The following is a 19,187-nucleotide window of genomic DNA, read 5'->3' on the forward strand; positions in this document are numbered from 1 at the left end:
GTCGACTTAGATAATGTTAGATAAAAAAGAACTCCAGACCTAGAACTCTCTGCCCAAAATCAACAATGCTAGGGATCCCCTGCCAAGCCAAGCCGCTAAAAAAGAACTGGACTTACTGTGCGGGGTTTCATGGGAAAGGTCGATCGACTTAACTTGCAGTACTATCTCATCCTTGTTTGAAACAATCTTTGCTTCTCCTTCGAATCGTCGTAGCGATACCTTGGGGGTCACTCAAGCCGTATCAGCATTTGAACCGTCACTGACCATGTACCTCGAAGAATCAGGTACTTTGACGCCTCCATCACCTTCGCCATGGACAATTCTCAGGGTCCGTCAGGCAGTCTGAATTCAAGCGGCCATCCCATGCACTCAATATCAGCCAACCATCTCTACAAAGCATGTCGGACGTGTCGGCGGCAGAAAATGCGTTGTGATGGCGGAGATGAGACTTCGTGCCAAAGATGCATCAGGGCCGGTGTCGAATGCGTATTTGACAAAACAGCATCAAAAAGACAAAGCGTAACAGCTGATGGCTTTGCGAAACGACAGAAGACTCAAACCCTGGCTAACGAGGTTGCAGTCTTGAAGACCCAAGTCGCGTCGCTAAGACAATCCCAAGAGCTCCGAGACCCGTCCGCATCATCGCCACTAGAAGGAAACCAACTACGGGACACGTCAGTGACACATATGGAAGCCTTGTCACCTCCACCAGAGCAAGACGAGACCCACATCTCTCACTCCTTTTCACCCGAGAATCTGGGTGTTCCTGTGACCGCCGTACATGCCATGATACACCCACCTATCCATGGCGAGCCAGAGCGGAACGCTGCCGGCTGGACAGCGGAGAATCAATCAAAATGGAACCGTCGGGATAATTCCAGGCATACGCGGAGGGACATTATTGCCCGTGGCTTGATTGAGGAGGCTGAGGCTCGCCATCTGTTCGACATATACATGCACGGTGGCAATGTATTCGTACCTGTCTTCGATCCCATCCTGGATACATTCGACTCAATCCGGCAAAGATCCGCATTTACCCTTACCGTCATCCTCTACGTTGCAGCACGCCATGAGCATGTACACGACCCCGGTAATCATACACTGCAGGTGTGCATGGAAGATTCCCGCCGCTTGGCAGCAGACTCATTATTCGAAAACCCTTCCTCTCTTGAGACAACAGAAGCAATGGCAATCCTAGCGGTTCACTCGGACATAACATGGTTCGCGTTGGGACATGCCTTTCAAATGGCGATCGATCTTGGCCTTGACACGAAGTTGGTCAGCCTGATATCGGACTCTGATTCCATCCCAAAGACACAAAAGGGTACAAAGACAATGCGCTACGCCTTCCGGTGCGCCCGAGTCCTGCTCGTGATCGCTCAGTATGAACGTGCGCTGGCCTTTGGCACCCGACGCAGATCTCGCGTTGAGTACTTCAGTTTCGAGGACATGGAGCGCTTTCTCAACCATCCCAGCACGCATCCGTCAGCATTGATCCCATGTGCTGCCATCGATATGTGCCAAAGCCTGACGACTCTCCGAACGAGCATGAATTCAATTTCCATGACCGATGTTGAACGAGATTTGAAAGCTTGGTATGACAAATGGGATGCTCGCCTCGAAGACGATTGCGTTCATCAGGAGTCATTTCAGCGTTCCATCATTATGCTCCACTACCATTATGCCAGAATTATTATGGGAGGTGTCCTGTTTGTTTCCACACGTCAGGCTGCGCAGAACCCATCTCCCTCGACCGAGCAAGATTGCATCAACATCAGCACACATATTCTGCAACTGATTCGTGACTTGCTCTCGACCATCGAGGACTGCAGCGCCTTCAAGCGAGCCTTCTCATGGGCCCCAACCTATGACGGCTTGATTCTCACATTTGCAATCGTTTTGGGGTTTCAAATACTGCAGATTTACCCAAACCCTGACCAAGAGAGTGCGTTATTAGTCCAGGTCGAGCGAACTGCCATCCTACTGAAGCAGCACCCTTGTCAGAACTTCTACCTGCTTGTCAAGCGTCTTATTCACCGTTCCAAATCCCCAAAAGACATCTCCGCAAGCCCATTGCAGCAGAATCCTGACGAATTCCAGGCTTACAACTCCATCGATTTCGCAGCCATTTTACAAGGGGAAGACTGGATGTTTGACATTTCGAATAACATGTTCCTTGATCCATCTGCCAGCACTGAAGCGGACTGATCCAGCCGATATGCTGCATGACCTCGCCGTCGGCGGCTCTCGCTCACGTCCGAAACACCTTAGGCTGTTCCCAACGCTGATCAGCCGTGGCACTGCAATCAACAAATCTGGCATCCAATTCTGTTTGGTGCTTATCTGCCTCAAAATGCCAGGTCTTACAAGACGTCCTTCTTCTTCTCTTTCGCTCAAAGACTGGATCTAGCCACGTGCTAGGTGGCTCGCACGAGCGGGCAGAAACGGACCGCGACTTTGCCAAGCGGGTTTCGGCCACAGCCTCGACGGACAATGCGTCAACCACGCTCTCCGGCACCAGTTCCTCCAGCAGACAGCGTTCATTGTCAGTGATTGTTGCGGCTGATAGAAAAGTGCTGAAGAACCAATCTATTGAAGCAGGATGGCTCATACTCTTATGCTTTGGCTTTTTGACGTTGCAATCACTCAATGCACTGACATGTCTGATGGGCGTCCGAGCTGCCCTGCTGGTGAGATTGTCGTATACTAGGGAGCGTCTTCTTGTCGGTTGGCTCCGAACTTGTGCCGCGGCGTGCATGCTGTTACTGTCCTCCTCGCTCTCGCGCGGCGAGGCACCATAGAAGCTCTTGTTAGGGCTGTCGCACTTTGATGTCCTCCACACGTCTAAGCTGGAGTAGGATGCCACCGAGTAGGTCGAAGGCGAGGTCTCTTCTGATGACCAGTCTGACATCAGGTCCAGCTGGGCAAGAGAGACACATTGAGACGGCACACTCATTTTGTAATGGAGTTTGCTTCAATCGAGCAATGATTTCAGCAAGGTGTTTGATGAAGGCTGTGGGACTTATATGGTGACCCTATTACGGTAGGACTCACCGCCACCAATATCCGTCAGCACTTCTTCCGGTGTAAGTACTGGCTCTATTGTGTGTAACGAATTTAGCACGGTATTATCGTGTGGTCATGCTCGAAGATGCATCAAAGATCCTGTGGTGGCCGGAGATGCATTGAGACCGGCCGGCCGGCAACAATCCGGTAAACCGGGTTACCGGCCGACGTACAATCATCAACCCAGTCGAATGAACTCATCACGATTCTTTGTCAACTCCACTGCTCACGACCAATGCAATAACACTCTCTGACGCATCTTTCGATAGACCGGAACTCCGAGCGATCATCCCCAGCTGGGGAGCGGACTTGGGGTTGCAACACGGATCCCCCACAAACTTACAAAGCCGGCCGGCCGTCAGCTGCTTGTGCCGGTAGGCTGCCATCTTGCTCACGACCGAAGCCTGCTTCGCGATGTTTGAGGCATATGGTGCATTCATCAATGATTCAATCAATAGATTGCAATGATGGCGACCACACCCTTGCCACTGGCAGTCTATAAAGCCAGAAGGATCCTGGGTAGGCTTTGGATATCATGGCTAACATTCCCCTTCGCTCATCACTGAGATCGAGATTTGCTTGGTCACCAGATGACACGATTTGCCTCGTCCATGGATACTCCTGCTGCAATTATCAGAATCTACCGGAACCTCGCGTACCCAAACGTGGAGTGGCCGAAGTTAGATTTGCTAACCCTTCTCTTCGGTATGCTTGGTTCACACTGTTGAAGACGTGCTCGTTTATCAGAGAAAGCAGACTCAGAACATAGCCTGGCAACAGATGACACCGTTCTCCATGCATCGGCGGAAGACACCTCATGTCGCCTTACTAAGCAGGGATTGAAACGGTTGAGCCAGCAGATCGCACACTGCTTGAGAGCCAGCTATGGCATTGGTGCCCAAGGACCGAACAAACATGTTGTTACCGTTATGAGCCATGGCCAATCCATGGCTCCAGCAGTGTTCTTCGGCATCATTGCAGCTGGTGGTGTCTACTCTGCTGCAAGCGCTTCTTTGACAGTTGATGAGCTCGTCCATCAAGTGAGGCTTGCTCAATCGCAAGTGATTATTTGCAGCTCCGAGGTAAAGGACGTGGCTTGGAAAGCAGCAATGACGTGCCATATCCGACCAGAAAACGTCCTGGTCCTCGAATCGATACCATCATGGAGTCTGAGAAGACTTTTCGATAACGTCGACATACTGTCACGACGGCAACTTGACTGGGAGAGACTGACAGACCAACACCAGCTCGAGGAGAGTATCATCGTCATCATCTGGTCATCGGGAACGACAGGTGTACCAAAAGGTAAACACCCAGACAAAGTGTCAGCCCCTTTTCCGTACTAAGATCTACACCAGGCGTGATGTTATCGCATGCAAACCTGGTCTCGCAGGTGTTCATCACGCACTTCCAAGGTCGCGAGGCTGCACACAAGCAACTGGAGCAGGGGACTTATGAGCATGTTGACTTTCGTACACTGGCTCACCTCCCAGCCAGTCACATATCCGGACTTTTCGGATACTTTATCTCGGCATTCTATGGAGGCGGAACTGTCGTCTGGATGAGAAAATATCAATGGGATCAATTCCTGCGATACGCTAAGCAATATCGAATCACCTATCTCTTCACTGTTCCGAGCATATACCTCAGGATAGCCAAGAGTCCTGATGTGACGGATCAATTTGCTTGGCTCAAGGATGCCAGCACCGGAAGCGCACCAATGGGTGCGATTTTACAGACCACTGCCAGTGCTCGGCTCGGGATCGCTGAAGGTGCCCTGATTGCGCCATCGTGGGGGTTAAGTGAAACGACTGGCGCCCTCACGATGGGCCAGAGTCATCAGGACGATGGAATGGGGAGTCTTGGTCCTATTCTCCCGTGTCTTAAAGTTCGGTGCGTATCTCGATGCGAGGCAATCTCGGGGTTGAGTTGGTTATGCTGACCTGCGACCCAGATTGGTCGATGATGACTATAATGACGTGAACGACGGAGAACCAGGAGAATTGCTCGTTCGCGGACCCACGGTCATGAGAGGCTACTTGAACAACGCATCGGCAACCAAGGACGCATTTCACGATGGCTGGTTTCGCACTGGTGACATTGCTGTTCGACGCACTGGCAAGTTCTATATGGTTGACCGTAAGAAAGAACTGCTCAAGTATAAGGGCTTGCAGATTGCGCCGGCGGAGCTTGAGCACTTGCTTGTCACGCACCCTGCAATCCTGGAGGCGGCGGTCATTGGCGTGCCTGCGCCAGATGACCCAAGTTCGGAGTTGCCCAGGGCTTATGTGACGGTGGTCGGTACGGCTAGAGTGTCTGTTGAGGAGGTGAAAGGGTTTGTCAAAGCAGGGGTGGCGCCGTATAAGCAGCTTAGAGGGGGTTTGGTGTTTATTGATGAGATTCCGAAGAATGCTTCGGGGAAGATATTGCGGAGAGAGTTGAGGGAGAGGGCGAAGAAGGAGGTGGGAAGGGAGAGAGCGAAGTTGTAATGGCACAGCCATGATCTTTTGTTGAACTGCAAGGACATCATCTCGATATCTTGTGGGGGCGAGAGAATGTGCCCCAGAAGTATATTTCTATATGGACCATCTATAGTTTCGTGTCCTTGGGCTCGGACTCGAGGTCCCGGAAGCGCTTCATGAAGTCTATCGTGTCGGGGTTTTGCACTGTGGCACTAGCCTTGACGTCTTTGCCACTTAGGACTTGTTTCACGGCGATCTCAACCTTCTTGCCGTTGATGGTGACTGGGATGTCCGGAACTGAGAGGACGAATTTAGGCACGTGCCGTGGTGACAGGGCGTTGCGGATGGCCGTCTTGATTTGCGTGCGAAGTTGTTGGGTCAGGTTAATACCAGCTTTCATGACGAGGAACAAGAAGACTTGCTCGTCAGGATCTTTGGGTCTTCGACGGCCGACGCACAGACTGTTGCTGATGTACTCGGTGAATGGTTGGGTTTCGACAATGGCGTAGATTTCGCCGCTGCCAAAGCGGATGCCAGACGGATCTAGGACACTTCGTCAGTACGGGCTAAATAGCTATTGTGGGATTGTGGGATACTTACTCAAAACGCCATCACTTCGGCCGTGCATGGTATATCCACCTGTTTTGGGATTCCTGCTCAACCAGTCGTGTTGTGCCCAGACGTCTACGTTGGTGAAGCGTTCAAAGTATGCGGCTTTGTAGATCTTGTTGTCTTTGTCCCCCCAGAAGAAGCACGGCATACTTGGGAAGGGTTTCGTGATGACCATCTCTCCGGCCTCGCCTGTCTGTGACATTGACTCGCCGGTGTTTGGATCTAAGATATCAACGGCCATTCCCAATGCCGCCACCTGCATTTCACCTGCGTATACCGGTCCGGAAGGATCCAGTGCGAGGATGGACGTGGCTGTGTCGGTGCCGCCCGCTGTGTTGCAAATCTGGACAGAAGGTGGGAATGATCGATAGAACCATCGATACTGTTCAATTGTCGTTGGGGCGCCGGTAGTGTAGACCATACGTAACGGTGAGAGGTCGAATTCCTGCTTTGGTATGGTACCTGACATCTCTACCTCGAGCAGCAATCGTGGCGAGGCACCAAGGAAAGTCACCCGGTGTTTGTCGCATATGCGGAGGAGTTGCTTTGCGTCAGGAAATAAGGGGCTGCCGTTGTAGACGACGACCGTCGCGCCGGCTGATAAGTGCCCGCACATGACGTAGAATACTACCCAGGATGTGCTTGAGTACTGCATTATCACGTCTCCTGGAGCCAGACCGTTGTGCAGGACAGAGATTTTCTTCAGCTGGAGGATCAGGCCGTGTCGATGGACGATACACTTGGGCGCTCCCGTCGTCCCCGAAGAGTAGCAGATCATGAGAGGATGGTTGAACGATACTCTTGTAAATGTGAGTTCGTCGGAAGAGCTGGATTTGCTGAGGAAGTCGTCTACGCTGGCCAGCCTGGAGTTCGTGGCTGCCACGGGAATGATATATGTCTGAGGTCGAGAAGTCATTCTGTGCAGGATTTCGTCCACCTTCTGGTCAGTGGATACTGTCTTCCCTTTGTACACTACATGGCTGTCGACGAAAAGGATGCTCGGGTTGACTTGTTGCAGCCTGGCGACGCACCCTTCCACTCCGAGCTCAGGGCTGATGGATGTAAAGATGGCGCCGATGGACGCGGCAGCGTGGAAGAGAACAATGGCCCAAGTCGATGCCGCGACTAGAGCGCCCACACGATCACCCTGTTTGATGCCACAACGTTTGAGAGCGCTGGCGGTTTTGCGCACTTTTTCGCGAAACTCTCGCCACGTGATGATTTCGGGTTCGTCTTTGTAGATGTCCTGGTCTTCTCGTATGCCTATCAGGGCTACGGCTTCAGGATCCGGGTTCGCGAATAGCACATTCTCAGCATAGTTCAGTTCTAGGCCTGGAAAAAATGGTGGATTCTGGCTCATCGGGACTGTGTCGTCATATGCCTTTTTGGTGGTGGGCGGCAGCGGAGGTACCAGGTTTAGGTATCCATAGAGATCTATCCAGAAGTCATGGGGCTGGTTGAATGAGAAGTCCGCGAGTTCCATCGTGTTGCGTAGACTGTGGTGAAACCGCTGATTGACATGCCGACGGTATTTGTCCATGGGGGTTTTCTCTCCCGGCGGAGGGCGCCAGAGGACTTCTGGTTCACCATTTGAACTTGTCATGATGGCCTGAGTGTTGCAGTACACTGGTATGCGAAGTTGCCCCTACCACTCGCCCCTGGGTGATGAGTTGTGAGGAAACCACATTGAGAAGACATTGATTGTGCCCGCTAAGTGGCCGGCATGGCGATTATGGAAAGCCGACGCATGATCAAAGATACCGAGGATCATGTCATTGTTGTGAGGAGAAACATTGGAGCAGAATGCCACTTTAAACCGGGGATCTACCGGTCAATAACCATCTCGCTGTCTCTTTTTGATGTTGTTGTTGTCTTCACCAGCGGCACGACAATCGCGGTGCAGATGCGCATTGGGAATTTTCCGCCATTTGTACAGCCTTTGTGCGATGGTATTGCACACACCTGCAACGGACTCACTTGTTTCCCACGCCTTGCGGTGTTTCTAGGTCTTGCGCACCTGGTACGGATTTGGCCGCAGAAGATGTGTCCTCACGGCGCTGGACTCTGCGGAGGTGAAGATGGGACGCTCGAGTCCTCATTATGGTTGATTGACATCGTGCAGTGAGTGTTACCTCTGGTGGATCGTGTTAGGAACATTTGTGCAAGGTGAGGTTCCTGTGTTGAAGGTGTTTCATCCCTTTGCCAAGGCTGGCGAACGTGTTTTCTAAATTTGCGGGCGACCATACGACTCTCGTCCATCTCTCCTGCATTCAACTCGACTCTCAGGCTGGCGCTCCATTCACCTTTCCAATCTGTCGTCTTCCAGACTCTCGCTAAGGGTCATGTCCAATCCCCATTTTTTAACTCACCAATCTGCAGATCCATTGGCAGTGGCCTCGCCTATCAGAGTCTGAGGAATGTGATGTTTCACCTCGGTCACGGCTTCGTGTCACGGAGGCAGCGCAAAAGATCTCCTCGTTTCATCAATTTCTCGCCAGAATGTTTTAATGCTTGCCTTCATCCTGAAATCTCGACGGTAAGTACATCTCCTCCATCATCATACAATATCTTGCTCTGAAAATCCTTCTCTTTTGCGGCATGTGGACTCCAGGGAACCTTACACGAACATCTTCCTCACATTCAGTTGCAATGTCTGTCGCCTCGAGTCGCGGTTCAAGCTTTTCAGAGACCATGTCGGAGCACTCGGTCAAAAAGAGAATCGGAATGTGGCAAGCAGACAATAACTTGGTGACCACGAGTCTGGATTTACATGCCAGGGAAGACGGGCGACGAGACTCCATATCCACCGACCACTCCATGTCCACCCTAGCAATGGATATCCCTCACGATGAAGACTTGAACATGAAGACACCTACCGTGCATCACCTCCCACTCGATTTCGCCCCTGATACACCTGACGAGCCCGAAGTCACTCATCCAAGCCATGTGGCGGGCCCCATGGAACAGCTCCTTCAGTCCTTACTTCAGAAGGTGGCTCATGCAGAACAAAGTCGTCCCACGGTCATGGCACAAGACTACCTGGACCTGAAATCCCGAGTCTACGAGCTAGAAGCCGAGAAGAAGACATGGGAAGACAGATATCAGGCATACTTCGCCGTCCGTGACGAGGACCTCACCAATATCTTGAAGACTCGTGAGATGCTCGCTCGGGAGCGACGAGAACACGAAGCCATCCGGCAACTACGAGACGAGGATCTGGCCAACGTTCTCATGTTACGCGAGAAGCTGGCACAGGCGCTTTGGTCGAAGCCGCAAAGACCCGTGTCTATGCTGTCCTCACGACAATCTCGCATCGGAGGTGATGATCTTTGGCAAACAGCCAAGTCTACGGCGATGGAGCACAGAATCCTCGAACTCGAGACCGCCAACAAGGAGCTCCAGACTCAAGTGACCGCTGGTGGCTCAACGGATACGAAAAGTCTGATGAGTCAGATGGAGAATATGTTTGAGGAGAATTTGAAGCATCGAGAAAAGCTGGCTTCCAAGATGCAACAATTGAGGTCCGAGAAAGAGGCCATGCAGAAGGAGCTTGCCGTGCTGGAGGATCGAAACACTGAGCTCGAAACAGTTGTGGAGAGGTTGCAGAGAAATCTCACTGTCTAGATGGCGCTGCAAATGGAATAGTCGAGCCATACAGGAAACGAAGCCGAGTATGGCAGGCGACACGGGGAAGTTTGCGACATTGTGCGAACCAGGTTGTACAACGCTCTCAGATAAATCATAGACTCAGCTAGAACATACGAGATACCCAAGGCGTTTTGTATTTTTCAAAGCGTGCCTACACGACAGTTCATGCGTTTCCGTAGGGTAACAACTTATGTACTCCGTTTCGTGGTGCTCACATGTCGGTCGTTGTAACCCTCTCAACCTCGGCAATGCTCAAGGTTCTTTCCTTATTTAACCCCAAATCTCTCCAACGCGACGCGTCGTGTTTCCACGTGAACATCATCATCTTCTTTCCACACAGTCAATCACCATCGCGGCCGCAGCAGGCTACCACAACACCATGGTTTCGAGGAACTACGATGTTTCAGATTTTGAACGTGATCGTCTTCGTCGTCAGAAACTCCGCGATACCCCAAGAACCGCCGAATCTACCATGACCACTTGACTTCATTCCTCCGTGAGGCAAGGTAGGCTCATCATGAATTGTCGAGTCGTTAATGTGCACAGCTCTGGTCGTCTCTGTCAGTGACGTTGCATGCTTCCTTGAAAAGGCTTTACTCACCCACTATCGATCCTCTTTGCGACAGCCAGCGCTTTCGACAGAGAACCCCAGACTCCCGCAGACAGACCATACTCAGTGTCATTGGCTACTCTGACGGCCTCATCGACGGTCGGTACAACAATCATGGATATCGCTGGACCAAACGACTCTTCGTAGTAGATCCGGGACTTCTCAACTCCCTTCACAACGACGGGTGGTACTGCCCTCTTCTCCGAGCCATGGAACCCAGGCTTTCCTGCCACCACCTCAGCTCCGTTACTGAGAGCGTCGTCAACCAAATCTTTGACCTTTTGTGCTCCCGACGGCTGAGCGGCAGCTTGTGGGAGATACCCATCGGCATACAGCTTCGCGTATGTCTCTTTCAATACCGCTTCGAACTTTGATGCAACAGATTCCAAGACGATGACTCTCTCAGTCGCCATGCAGACTTGTCCAGCATGAAGATTCGATCCCTTCGCGACACCCATGGCAGCATTTTCAACATCCGCATCCTCGAGGATAATGGTGGGAGCCTTGCCACCAAGTTCAAGCAAAATGGGTTTGAGTTCCTTCGCCGCTAATTGAGCCAGAATGCGGCCTACCTGGGTGGATCCGGTAAAGTTGATCTTTTTGACGGCAGGATGTTTGATCAAAGCACCGATGACTTCTGGCCCTTTCTCTGGAGAATGTGCTATCACGTTCACCACACCTGGTGGAAACCTTGCCTCTCGAAAGCAGTCTCCTAGCAGGTGATGCGCACGCGGACACAGTTCGGAAGCTTTGAGGATCACGGTATTTCCTGCTGCCAATGCATATGCGATCGACCGTATGCCCAGGATTGATGCTGCATTCCATGGTGAAATGCCCAGAACAACGCCGTACGGTACTTGACATACGAGAGCCGTGAGTCCAGTGTCCAAGGTTTGCGGCACGGTCCCAGCTATTGTCGAAACTCTGCTTGCAACTTCTCTCAAGATCCCGACTGCCGTGTTACAATCGAAATTGGCCCAATCACTGGTCGCTCCAGTCTCCTCCATGACATATTTCTTGAGCTCCGCTAGACGTTCAACAAGGCAATCGGCAGCCTTGTTGAGAAGGTTCCGTCTTTCCACATAATTCACATTTGCCCATGTAGGGAAGGCTTTTGCAGCTGCAGCGGCCGCGGCGTCTGCTTCGGTGGATGTAGCGCCCCAGGCCTCCCACAGTTCGTCGCCGTTGCTGGGATTGGTCACAGGAAATGAATATGACCCCGTAGCCGGAGCACCGTCAATGATCAGAGGCACGGGTGTTTTGACGCTTGCAGCCATGTTTGGCCCACGGAATTTGCCCAGGATGACCTTGTGTGCAGGTCAATGATATTTTGAGAACAAGCAAAAAGCATCTTCGATTTTGAGCAAGTGCACATATTGTGCTCAAGCAATGCATCGAATACCGGCCACATTCGGCATTCGAGACTTGCCCGTGTGGGTCGTGTTACATGGACGTCCCCCACTTTTGATAGGCTCGTGAGTACTTCCGCATCTCTTCAAGGTGTCAGCATCTCGGTTTGTTCGCATCGAATACTCTGGTTGATTTCGCGCCTGGAATCAATCGCCTACATATGATTATAACTGGGCCCCAAGTCATAGCAACGTCAAGTCCTTGTTTCCGATCTAACTGCATTTCTCCTACGCCTTTACAACCATGGAGTGTTTTTGTACGCCGCAGGAGTTCTCCGAAACCGCTTGGGACTACATTATCGTGGGTGGTGGGACAGCAGGCCTCGTCGTCGCATCTCGATTATCCGAAGACAGCAATGTGAAGGTTGGTGTTATCGAAGCTGGAGGACCAGTGTTCGACGATCCTCGTGTCACTGTCCCAGGCCGCATGGGCCAGACGATTGGCACTGAACATGATTGGGCCTTCGAAACCATCCCGCAGCCTGGTCTCAACGGCAGGACTCTTCCTTGGCCGCGAGGGAAAATGGTTGGCGGTACGAGTGCCATGAATTTCATGGTCTGGAACCGAGCTGCTCGAGAAGACTATGACGGGTGGGAAAGTCTTGGTAACCCAGGTTGGGGTTGGGCCGGCCTCAAGTAAGTAGCTTGTTCTCGCGGGATCGCATGGCTGATCATGACCGAAGATATTATTTCATGAAAAGCGAGAGTCTGAAAAGACCCTCGGGGGCCAATGCAGAAAAGTTCAAGTTCCTGGTCACTGATGGTGATCATGGTATTGCAGGGCCTGTACAAACGTCGGTCGGGGCCCATCTCTCCGAGACGCACAACTACTGGCACGATACCCTACAGAAACTCAACATCGCCACGAATGAGGCACACTTTGGCGGGTCGAATGTGGGAGCTTGGACATCGGTCGTTGCTGCTGACCCAAAGACAGCGACAAGGAGTTATTCTGCGTCCGCGTACCTTCTCCCAAGCAGCCACCGCTCAAATCTGAAAGTCTTGTCAGGCGCCCAAGTCGAGAAGATCCTCTGGCAGCAAGGTACTACGTCGGCAGACAAGGTGGCATGTGGTATTGCGTTCAATGCAGGCGGCGTCACACTGACGGCAAGCTGCACACAGGAGGTCATCCTGTCTGGTGGGTCGGTAGGCTCGCCCCATCTTCTAGAGCTCTCTGGGATTGGCAGTCCCGAAATCCTCAAGAAGGCGGGCATTCAGGTCCAAGTAGCCAACCCCAATGTCGGGGAGAACCTGCAGGAGCATCCTAGTGAGTTTGCTCGCGAGCGCAGCCTCCCTGTGCTAACGGTCATGCTAGTGACGATGGCGGTCTACGAATTGTCCCCACACATAAGTACTCCCGACGACTACGCCGATCCAGAGTTCGAACGCAAGGCATTCCAGCAATACCAGGAATCAAGGACAGGCTTGTACACATCAGTACCATCGTCTTTCGCCTACGTTCCTGTATCCACATTTGTCCCAGAAGCCTCGAAGCTAGCTGAGAAGGCACGCGAATACGCGACCAGCCACCGCAAGTCGTCGAGGGATTACCTGATGAACCAGCTTCTGCAACACCAATTCTTACCCAAGGCCAATGTTGGTTCGGTCGAATACATCATGGACCACGGCAACTTCAGTCCGGTGTTCAAGGGCGAGAAGGGCAAGAAATACGCCACACTGATGCAAGTCCTGCAATACCCGTACAGCAGAGGCAGTATACACATAAACACCGCGGCGCCGAGCAGCAAACCATTGATTGATCCAAAGTACTACGAAGGCGAAGGTGAGATCGACTACGAAGTCATGGTCGAAGCGCAAAAGTTTGGCGACAAAATTTGTCGGACGTCTCCGATGAACAGCATTGTTGTCAAGCGTGTGTATCCTCCGGAAGAGCCTGAAGTCGATTGGAATAGCTGGATGGTGGAAAACACGATCACAGATTGGCATCCTGTCGGCACGTGCTCGATGTTGCCTCGCAAGAGTGGCGGTGTCGTGGACTCCAATCTGAAAGTATATGGGACAACGAATGTTCGCGTCGTTGATGCGAGTATTTTCCCGATGCAAGTCTCTGCGCACATCCAGGCTACAATTTATGCTGTGGCCGAGAAGGGCGCTGATTGTATCAAGCAAAGCTGGGATTCGCCGCTGCGGGCGAGGCTGTGAGAAGGATTTGCTTGCGACTTGCATCAGTGAACCCATGTATAGCCTTCGTAGTCATGAGATGGTAGCGCGTCCCGAACCTTGTCCACGGACATAGAATCCAATGAACAGCCCGTCGCATGATGTGTGACTTATACGTTGCTGGAATTAATGAACAAACGTGTTTCAATGCGTGGACGACAAAGGTGGAGGGGACGGCCCTCAAGGCCAAGTTGGCGATGACATGTGCGGCCACGGGTCCAACCACCGAGATAAGAAACTTTCCAGTGCTTCTTCGCTATCGGACAACATATCCGTGGTGAGTTCGACATTGGGTATTGGCAACAGAGCCTTGCGATGGCGTGATCAGTCCAAGAGTACCTCATAAAGCTAAGACGAACCTCATACGACTACCAGAGGCGTTCCTAACTTCCTATATCCTAAATATCTGCTACTTGCATGGTCATAGCTGGAAACGCATCCTAGCATTTTATCCTCAAACTCCAACCCGCCTTGTACACTCTCCCAACAACCATGAACAGCGCTCCACAGGTCGTAGCAAGTCCCAACCCCAACTGAGCAGCAAGATATCCTCCTCTTCCACCACCATTCGTCTGCAACAACGCACCACCAATCGGCGGACCCGCAAGACCCGCGAAACTAAAGATTGAGAACGCCATGCCCAACCTCACGCCATTCTTGCTGAGATCACTATTCAGACTCGTCACCGTCGTCGGGAAAAGACACTGGAACGCCCCCGCCGAGAACCCGTAAAACGTCGCGAAGGCATACAGCCCACCCTCCGTGCGTATCGCGATCCACAGAAATCCAAAGAACGCATTGACAAACAACAAAATCACCATGGCGTTCAACGGTCCCGTGAAGCGGTCGGCGATATACCCTGTCAACAATCTGACAGGCACACCGGCGCCGTTGAAAATGATGAGTAAAGTCAAACTGTCCTCGTAACTCATCCCGATGATCTCACGCGCGTAGCTCGCTATGTAATAGTATGAAAAGAACAACCCTCCAAAAACCAACGACATGCCGACCAACACACAATCATACGGAATCTCATAGAGGGCCCTCCACTCGAGAAGCGGCCCGGCTTTTCGCGGCGGTAAGCGCGGACGCATGAATGCAAGGGCCGTAACAAGGAGCGCAAGATTGACGAACCCCAATACCCTCACGGTCCAACCAAACCCCAATTTTGGCAAAAGTTGGCGCACGATGACAGGATAGACGGCGCCGCCGAAGGAGTTTCCCGTGGTGACGATGGCGATGGCCAACCCTCGCTTTTTGGCAAAGTATGTCGTCACAAGACCCATTGTAGGGCAGAAGAAGATGCCTGACCCTAGACCTGTGCATAGACCTTGAGCGAGAAGCAGCTGCCAGAAATTGGTGCATAGGCTGGTCATGAAGATGCCCAGCAGCTGTATTGTGGAACCGACGATCAGGGCTGGGAGGAAGAAGCCGGCGTCGAGGGCGCGGCCGGAGAATGCCGACGCAAAAAACACGGTCCAGAGTTGCAAGCTGCCGACCCAGGATATGGTGGATTGGGATTGGCCTAGGGTTTCGGTGTAGTAGGTTTGGAAAACGCCGAAGGAGTTGATGTAGCCCCTTCACATTCATACCGGTCAGCTCTGGTATGGCTTGGAGTAGGGGGCAAAAAGGGAAGGGAAGTTTGACTCACCATGTCACCACGCATATCATCCAGCCCATGGCGACTTGCGTCCATGCTTTGAGGCCGCCATCTGGTGGTGGACCGGGGTCGACTATGTGACGGGTGCTGAGGCGCGAGGCTACACGGCCTAAGGTATTGCTGGCGACTTTTCGCAGGTCAGGCTGGCTGTTCTCCTTGGTGAGGGTGTGGATTGGGACTATGGCCTCGTCATTGTCGTCATCGGTGTCGGTGTCGGCACTATGCCGTGCAGGCGTGGCATGTTGGTGTTGGATGGCATCGATGTCGGTATCCTTTTCCTTTTCGTGGTTGGAGGGTGTGTAGGTGTAGGTGTCTTGACTTGACATACTGGCCATGCTGGGTCGGTATCATTGGTGCCGGTGAATTGTCCCTGCCGTTTAAAGGGCAGTGTTGGTGGCAACAACAAGAACACTGAGAGGATGTGAAAGGATGGCGAGGTGAGAACGTTGAGTCAAAAGAACAAGAAGCCGCCATGATTGCTTGATGACGGTCTACGGATATCCGTCGATTCTCCAACGCGGTACGGTCGTCGGATGAAGATTATCCTATCCTTTTGGCCCATTTGCGTTAGGTTTGCGTGGTGAAGCCCAAAGCCAATCTGCAATTTGGAGTTTGTGATGCATTTCGTCCCTGATCTGTGCCGCCATAGCCGTGGCTTAAAAGAGGGGGACTTTTGTATCTTGAAACGATCCCGTATGTGACGGTGTATATGAGAGCTGATACCAGGTAGTCCCCAGATTTACACTCTTATGGGGCCTTCGTGCTGTATTGAAATTGTAATAACAGAGAATGACCCGCTGATAATGCCGGTCTTGGCAGATTCTTGCAGCTGAAAGAAGTCCGACATCGCTTGTGGTTGGACGTCACAGAGACTTTCACCGCATCAAATGTCTTGGACGGAGAAGCAACACCGACAGCAATCCGCCCTATGACCGTACGATGGCTTTGCTGGTGAGAGTCACGGTGAACCAATATGCAGAACAGTAAGACAATAGGTCTGTCCGATTGGCAGTCAACTCGAGTCGCCCTGCAATGGGCCAGCATTTGGGTAGCTTCATGCTGTCCAGTGTTGAACAAATCATCAACTTGATTTGCGTAGCTTTCGGAAACAAGCCTCGCAGAATGGCCGACCTGATATGTGGTCTCTGACCAGTCGATGATCTTGATTTGGGTGCGCAACCTGATATCATCTGTTGCGAAGAGGTGAGGGACCAGGAACTCTTGTACGCTGGCTTCGATACTGCAATTGCGCTTCCTCTTCACGACGACCATCCTTTCGACATCTGCACAGCCTTTTCCCATCTTCCAAACATCTCTTTGCTCTTAGCCTCTTCCATTTGCGGCTTGAAAACTGTCCGACCCTCAAGGTTGATCTCTTTCAACTCATCAATACTCTCCCAAACACCAACAGCAAGACCTGCCGCAATAGCAGCGCCTAGCGCCGTCGTCTCGCGCATCTTCGGGCGTATCACTGGAATCTGAATCAAATCCGATTGCGTCTGGTACAGCGTCAGCGGCACTGCATGTCAGAAGCAAACGAAAAGGGAAAGCATACCTGCATGCAAAGATCCGAGTTACTCATGCCCCCGTCAACGGCGAGCTCCGCCAGTTTGTGGCCAGAGTCTTTCTCCATCGCAGCCAGAATGGCTTGAGTCTGGAAACATGTTGCTTCAAGCGTAGCACGTGCGATATGGCCGCGCTGAGTATACGCTGTGATGCCGTCTGAGAGGAGAGGTCAGCCCTGGCACAAATCAGCATGGCGCGGAGACGTACAAATGGTTCCCATGGCATCATCTATCCAGTAGGGTGCGAACAACCCGCTAAACGCCGTGACGAAAACGACTCCTCCATTGTCGTCGACGGTTTGAGCCAGTTGACTGATCTTGCTCGAAGACTCGACGAACCCAAAGTTGTCGACGAGAAACTTGACGCTCGACCCTGCCACGGCGATACTCCCTTCAAGAGCGTACATTCGCTTACCCTCGCCAAAGTCATACGCAACAGTGCCGAGGAGCCCGTGGCTGGAAAAGACCGGCTTTTCGCCGACGTTGTACAACAAAAAGCATCCCGTTCCATACGTATTCTTGGCCAGGCCTGGAGTAAACCCTTTCTGCCCGACTAATGCCGCTGATTGGTCGCCCAAACAGCCTGTAATAGGCACACCCTCGAGCACCCCGGAATCCAAACTTCCGTACGCTGTCGGATGCGATGACTGCGTGATTTTCGGTAGGTGAATTTTGCTGGCATCCAGGCGAAAGAAATCTATGAGCTGGTCATCATAGTTCAACGTCTTGAGATTCATGAACATGGTCCGGCTTGCATTCGTCGGGTCAGACACGAAGACATTCTTCTTGGGACCGCCGTTAAGACGATACACCAACCAGGCATCGATGGTGCCGAAAGCCAGGATGCCTTTGTCGTAGGCTTCTTTGACTTTGGGCTCGTTCTCCAGAAGCCATAGTAATTTGCCGACGGATGGGTATGTGGACAATGGTAGACCGCAGAGATCTGGAAGTCGGTCTGCGCCTAGGCGCTGCTTGAGTTTGCGGACCAGGGCTGCTGTGCGTGTATCTGTCCACACGATGGCATTGTACAATGGTTCGCCGGTCTCGTGATTCCATAGTACCTAGAGACCTTAATGTTAGTTTGATGACCTGAGGGGAACCGCGCAGTTGCCGGCGGTGCGAATCCGGTAGTCACGATATGGGGCAACGTTCGACCGAGGTGCACACCTGAAGCGAATCGTAGTGTTGGCACTCGGCACGTAGGAGGACTCTCAGTCAGATAAGGACGGAATTTCCGAGTGTGTCGGGTATCGAATGGATGGAGGATGTCTCAATATTCACTTACAGTGGTTTCTCGCTGATTGGTGATTCCAACAGCTTTGATATTCGCGGCGGAGTGGCCCTGATTCTCAAGGTCTTTCACAGCTCCCTCGATACATTGTTGGACTGACTCAATGATCTCGAGCGGATCATGTTCATGCCAACTGCGTACGTCCTTTGTCAGTACTTCTGGCACGGTCTTGATATGGGGTGGGGCTGAAGCATACCCAGGATGTGGATAAATCTGCTTGAACTCGATCTGATGAGAAGCGATAGGTTCCCCATCCGGTTTAAAGATGAGAAATCGGGTCGACGTTGTTCCCTGATCAATGGATCCCACGAAGGTCTCATGCGAGCCTTTGGTGGTGTCGCCCATTTTGTTCCTGATTGCTGCTAGCATCCAATCAACTTTGGTTCGGACGAGATTTCAGGCCAAATGGATATTTTGTTCGAAGAATAGCTGTCTTGTCTCTGCAATGTTGAAAATGACTCGGACTCGAAGTTTGGTGGAGAGGTATTATCTCGATGTTCGTTTGTGTGTAAGCGAGGTTTCGGTATCTTTACCCCGAATTGCTGGACTGGTGCTTCGTGGAGTCCGGGGTTTGTGGAGTGCTAGTGACCTGCTTTCACCAGCCACGTGAATTAGGACTTAATGGGATAATTTCCCTTCAATTCAATTGAACATCGATTGCAGGTGTAGACTCCTTCTAGACC

General features: G+C 52.0%; 9 protein-coding genes across 9 annotated transcripts; 4 read left to right on the top strand and 5 right to left on the bottom strand.

Annotated features, from left to right (window-relative positions):
- The first annotated feature begins 20 nt into the window (after window positions 1-20).
- On the top strand, window positions 21-2,230 carry EDD37DRAFT_494991 (uncharacterized protein). The gene has a single exon (XM_062813380.1). The coding sequence runs from the start codon at window positions 313-315 to the stop codon at window positions 2,206-2,208; it is 1,896 nt and encodes a 631-aa protein (XP_062667650.1). The 5' UTR covers window positions 21-312; the 3' UTR covers window positions 2,209-2,230.
- EDD37DRAFT_494964 (uncharacterized protein) lies at window positions 1,915-3,111 on the bottom strand. The gene has a single exon (XM_062813379.1). The coding sequence runs from the start codon at window positions 2,954-2,956 to the stop codon at window positions 2,252-2,254; it is 705 nt and encodes a 234-aa protein (XP_062667651.1). The 5' UTR covers window positions 2,957-3,111; the 3' UTR covers window positions 1,915-2,251.
- Window positions 3,112-3,677: 566 nt separating this feature from the next.
- EDD37DRAFT_567141 (uncharacterized protein) lies at window positions 3,678-5,555 on the top strand (the record flags this gene model as incomplete). The annotated part of the gene is made up of 4 exons (XM_062814131.1): window positions 3,678-3,771; window positions 3,820-4,371; window positions 4,425-4,959; window positions 5,021-5,555. The coding sequence occupies 4 exons, from the start codon at window positions 3,678-3,680 to the stop codon at window positions 5,553-5,555; spliced, it is 1,716 nt and encodes a 571-aa protein (XP_062667652.1).
- On the bottom strand, window positions 5,332-7,966 carry EDD37DRAFT_494922 (acetoacetate-CoA ligase). The gene is made up of 2 exons (XM_062813378.1): window positions 6,129-7,966; window positions 5,332-6,071 (listed from the first exon to the last, which is right to left on the bottom strand). Exons 1-2 carry the CDS (start codon window positions 7,741-7,743, stop codon window positions 5,656-5,658), a joined length of 2,031 nt encoding a protein of 676 aa, XP_062667653.1. The 5' UTR covers window positions 7,744-7,966; the 3' UTR covers window positions 5,332-5,655.
- Window positions 7,967-8,738: 772 nt separating this feature from the next.
- Window positions 8,739-9,764, top strand: EDD37DRAFT_611279 (uncharacterized protein; the record flags this gene model as incomplete). The annotated part of the gene is made up of 1 exon (XM_062815277.1): window positions 8,739-9,764. One exon carries the CDS (start codon window positions 8,739-8,741, stop codon window positions 9,762-9,764), a length of 1,026 nt encoding a protein of 341 aa, XP_062667654.1.
- Window positions 9,765-9,945: 181 nt separating this feature from the next.
- On the bottom strand, window positions 9,946-11,675 carry EDD37DRAFT_593597 (Aldehyde/histidinol dehydrogenase; the record flags this gene model as incomplete). Its single annotated transcript, XM_062814543.1, has 2 exons — window positions 9,946-10,336; window positions 10,390-11,675. 2 exons carry the CDS (start codon window positions 11,673-11,675, stop codon window positions 10,192-10,194), a joined length of 1,431 nt encoding a protein of 476 aa, XP_062667655.1. The 3' UTR covers window positions 9,946-10,191.
- A 216-nt stretch (window positions 11,676-11,891) lies between these two features.
- Window positions 11,892-14,103, top strand: EDD37DRAFT_495050 (putative choline dehydrogenase). Its single transcript, XM_062813382.1, has 3 exons — window positions 11,892-12,443; window positions 12,491-13,074; window positions 13,123-14,103. The coding sequence occupies exons 1-3, from the start codon at window positions 12,052-12,054 to the stop codon at window positions 13,968-13,970; spliced, it is 1,824 nt and encodes a 607-aa protein (XP_062667656.1). The 5' UTR covers window positions 11,892-12,051; the 3' UTR covers window positions 13,971-14,103.
- A 245-nt stretch (window positions 14,104-14,348) lies between these two features.
- Window positions 14,349-16,445, bottom strand: EDD37DRAFT_495103 (MFS transporter, MCP family, solute carrier family 16, member 10). The gene is made up of 2 exons (XM_062813385.1): window positions 15,640-16,445; window positions 14,349-15,566 (listed from the first exon to the last, which is right to left on the bottom strand). Exons 1-2 carry the CDS (start codon window positions 15,981-15,983, stop codon window positions 14,429-14,431), a joined length of 1,482 nt encoding a protein of 493 aa, XP_062667657.1. The 5' UTR covers window positions 15,984-16,445; the 3' UTR covers window positions 14,349-14,428.
- EDD37DRAFT_495102 (glycerol kinase) lies at window positions 16,446-19,009 on the bottom strand. Its single transcript, XM_062813384.1, has 5 exons — window positions 18,701-19,009; window positions 18,499-18,637; window positions 17,422-18,274; window positions 17,204-17,370; window positions 16,446-17,147 (listed from the first exon to the last, which is right to left on the bottom strand). Exons 1-5 carry the CDS (start codon window positions 18,871-18,873, stop codon window positions 16,908-16,910), a joined length of 1,572 nt encoding a protein of 523 aa, XP_062667658.1. The 5' UTR covers window positions 18,874-19,009; the 3' UTR covers window positions 16,446-16,907.
- Between the last annotated feature and the right edge of the window lie 178 nt (window positions 19,010-19,187).

This window comes from Exophiala viscosa (assembly GCF_022695815.1).
Source record: "Exophiala viscosa unplaced genomic scaffold EDD37scaffold_9, whole genome shotgun sequence".
In the NCBI taxonomy this organism is placed as follows: Eukaryota; Fungi; Ascomycota; class Eurotiomycetes; order Chaetothyriales; family Herpotrichiellaceae; genus Exophiala; species Exophiala viscosa.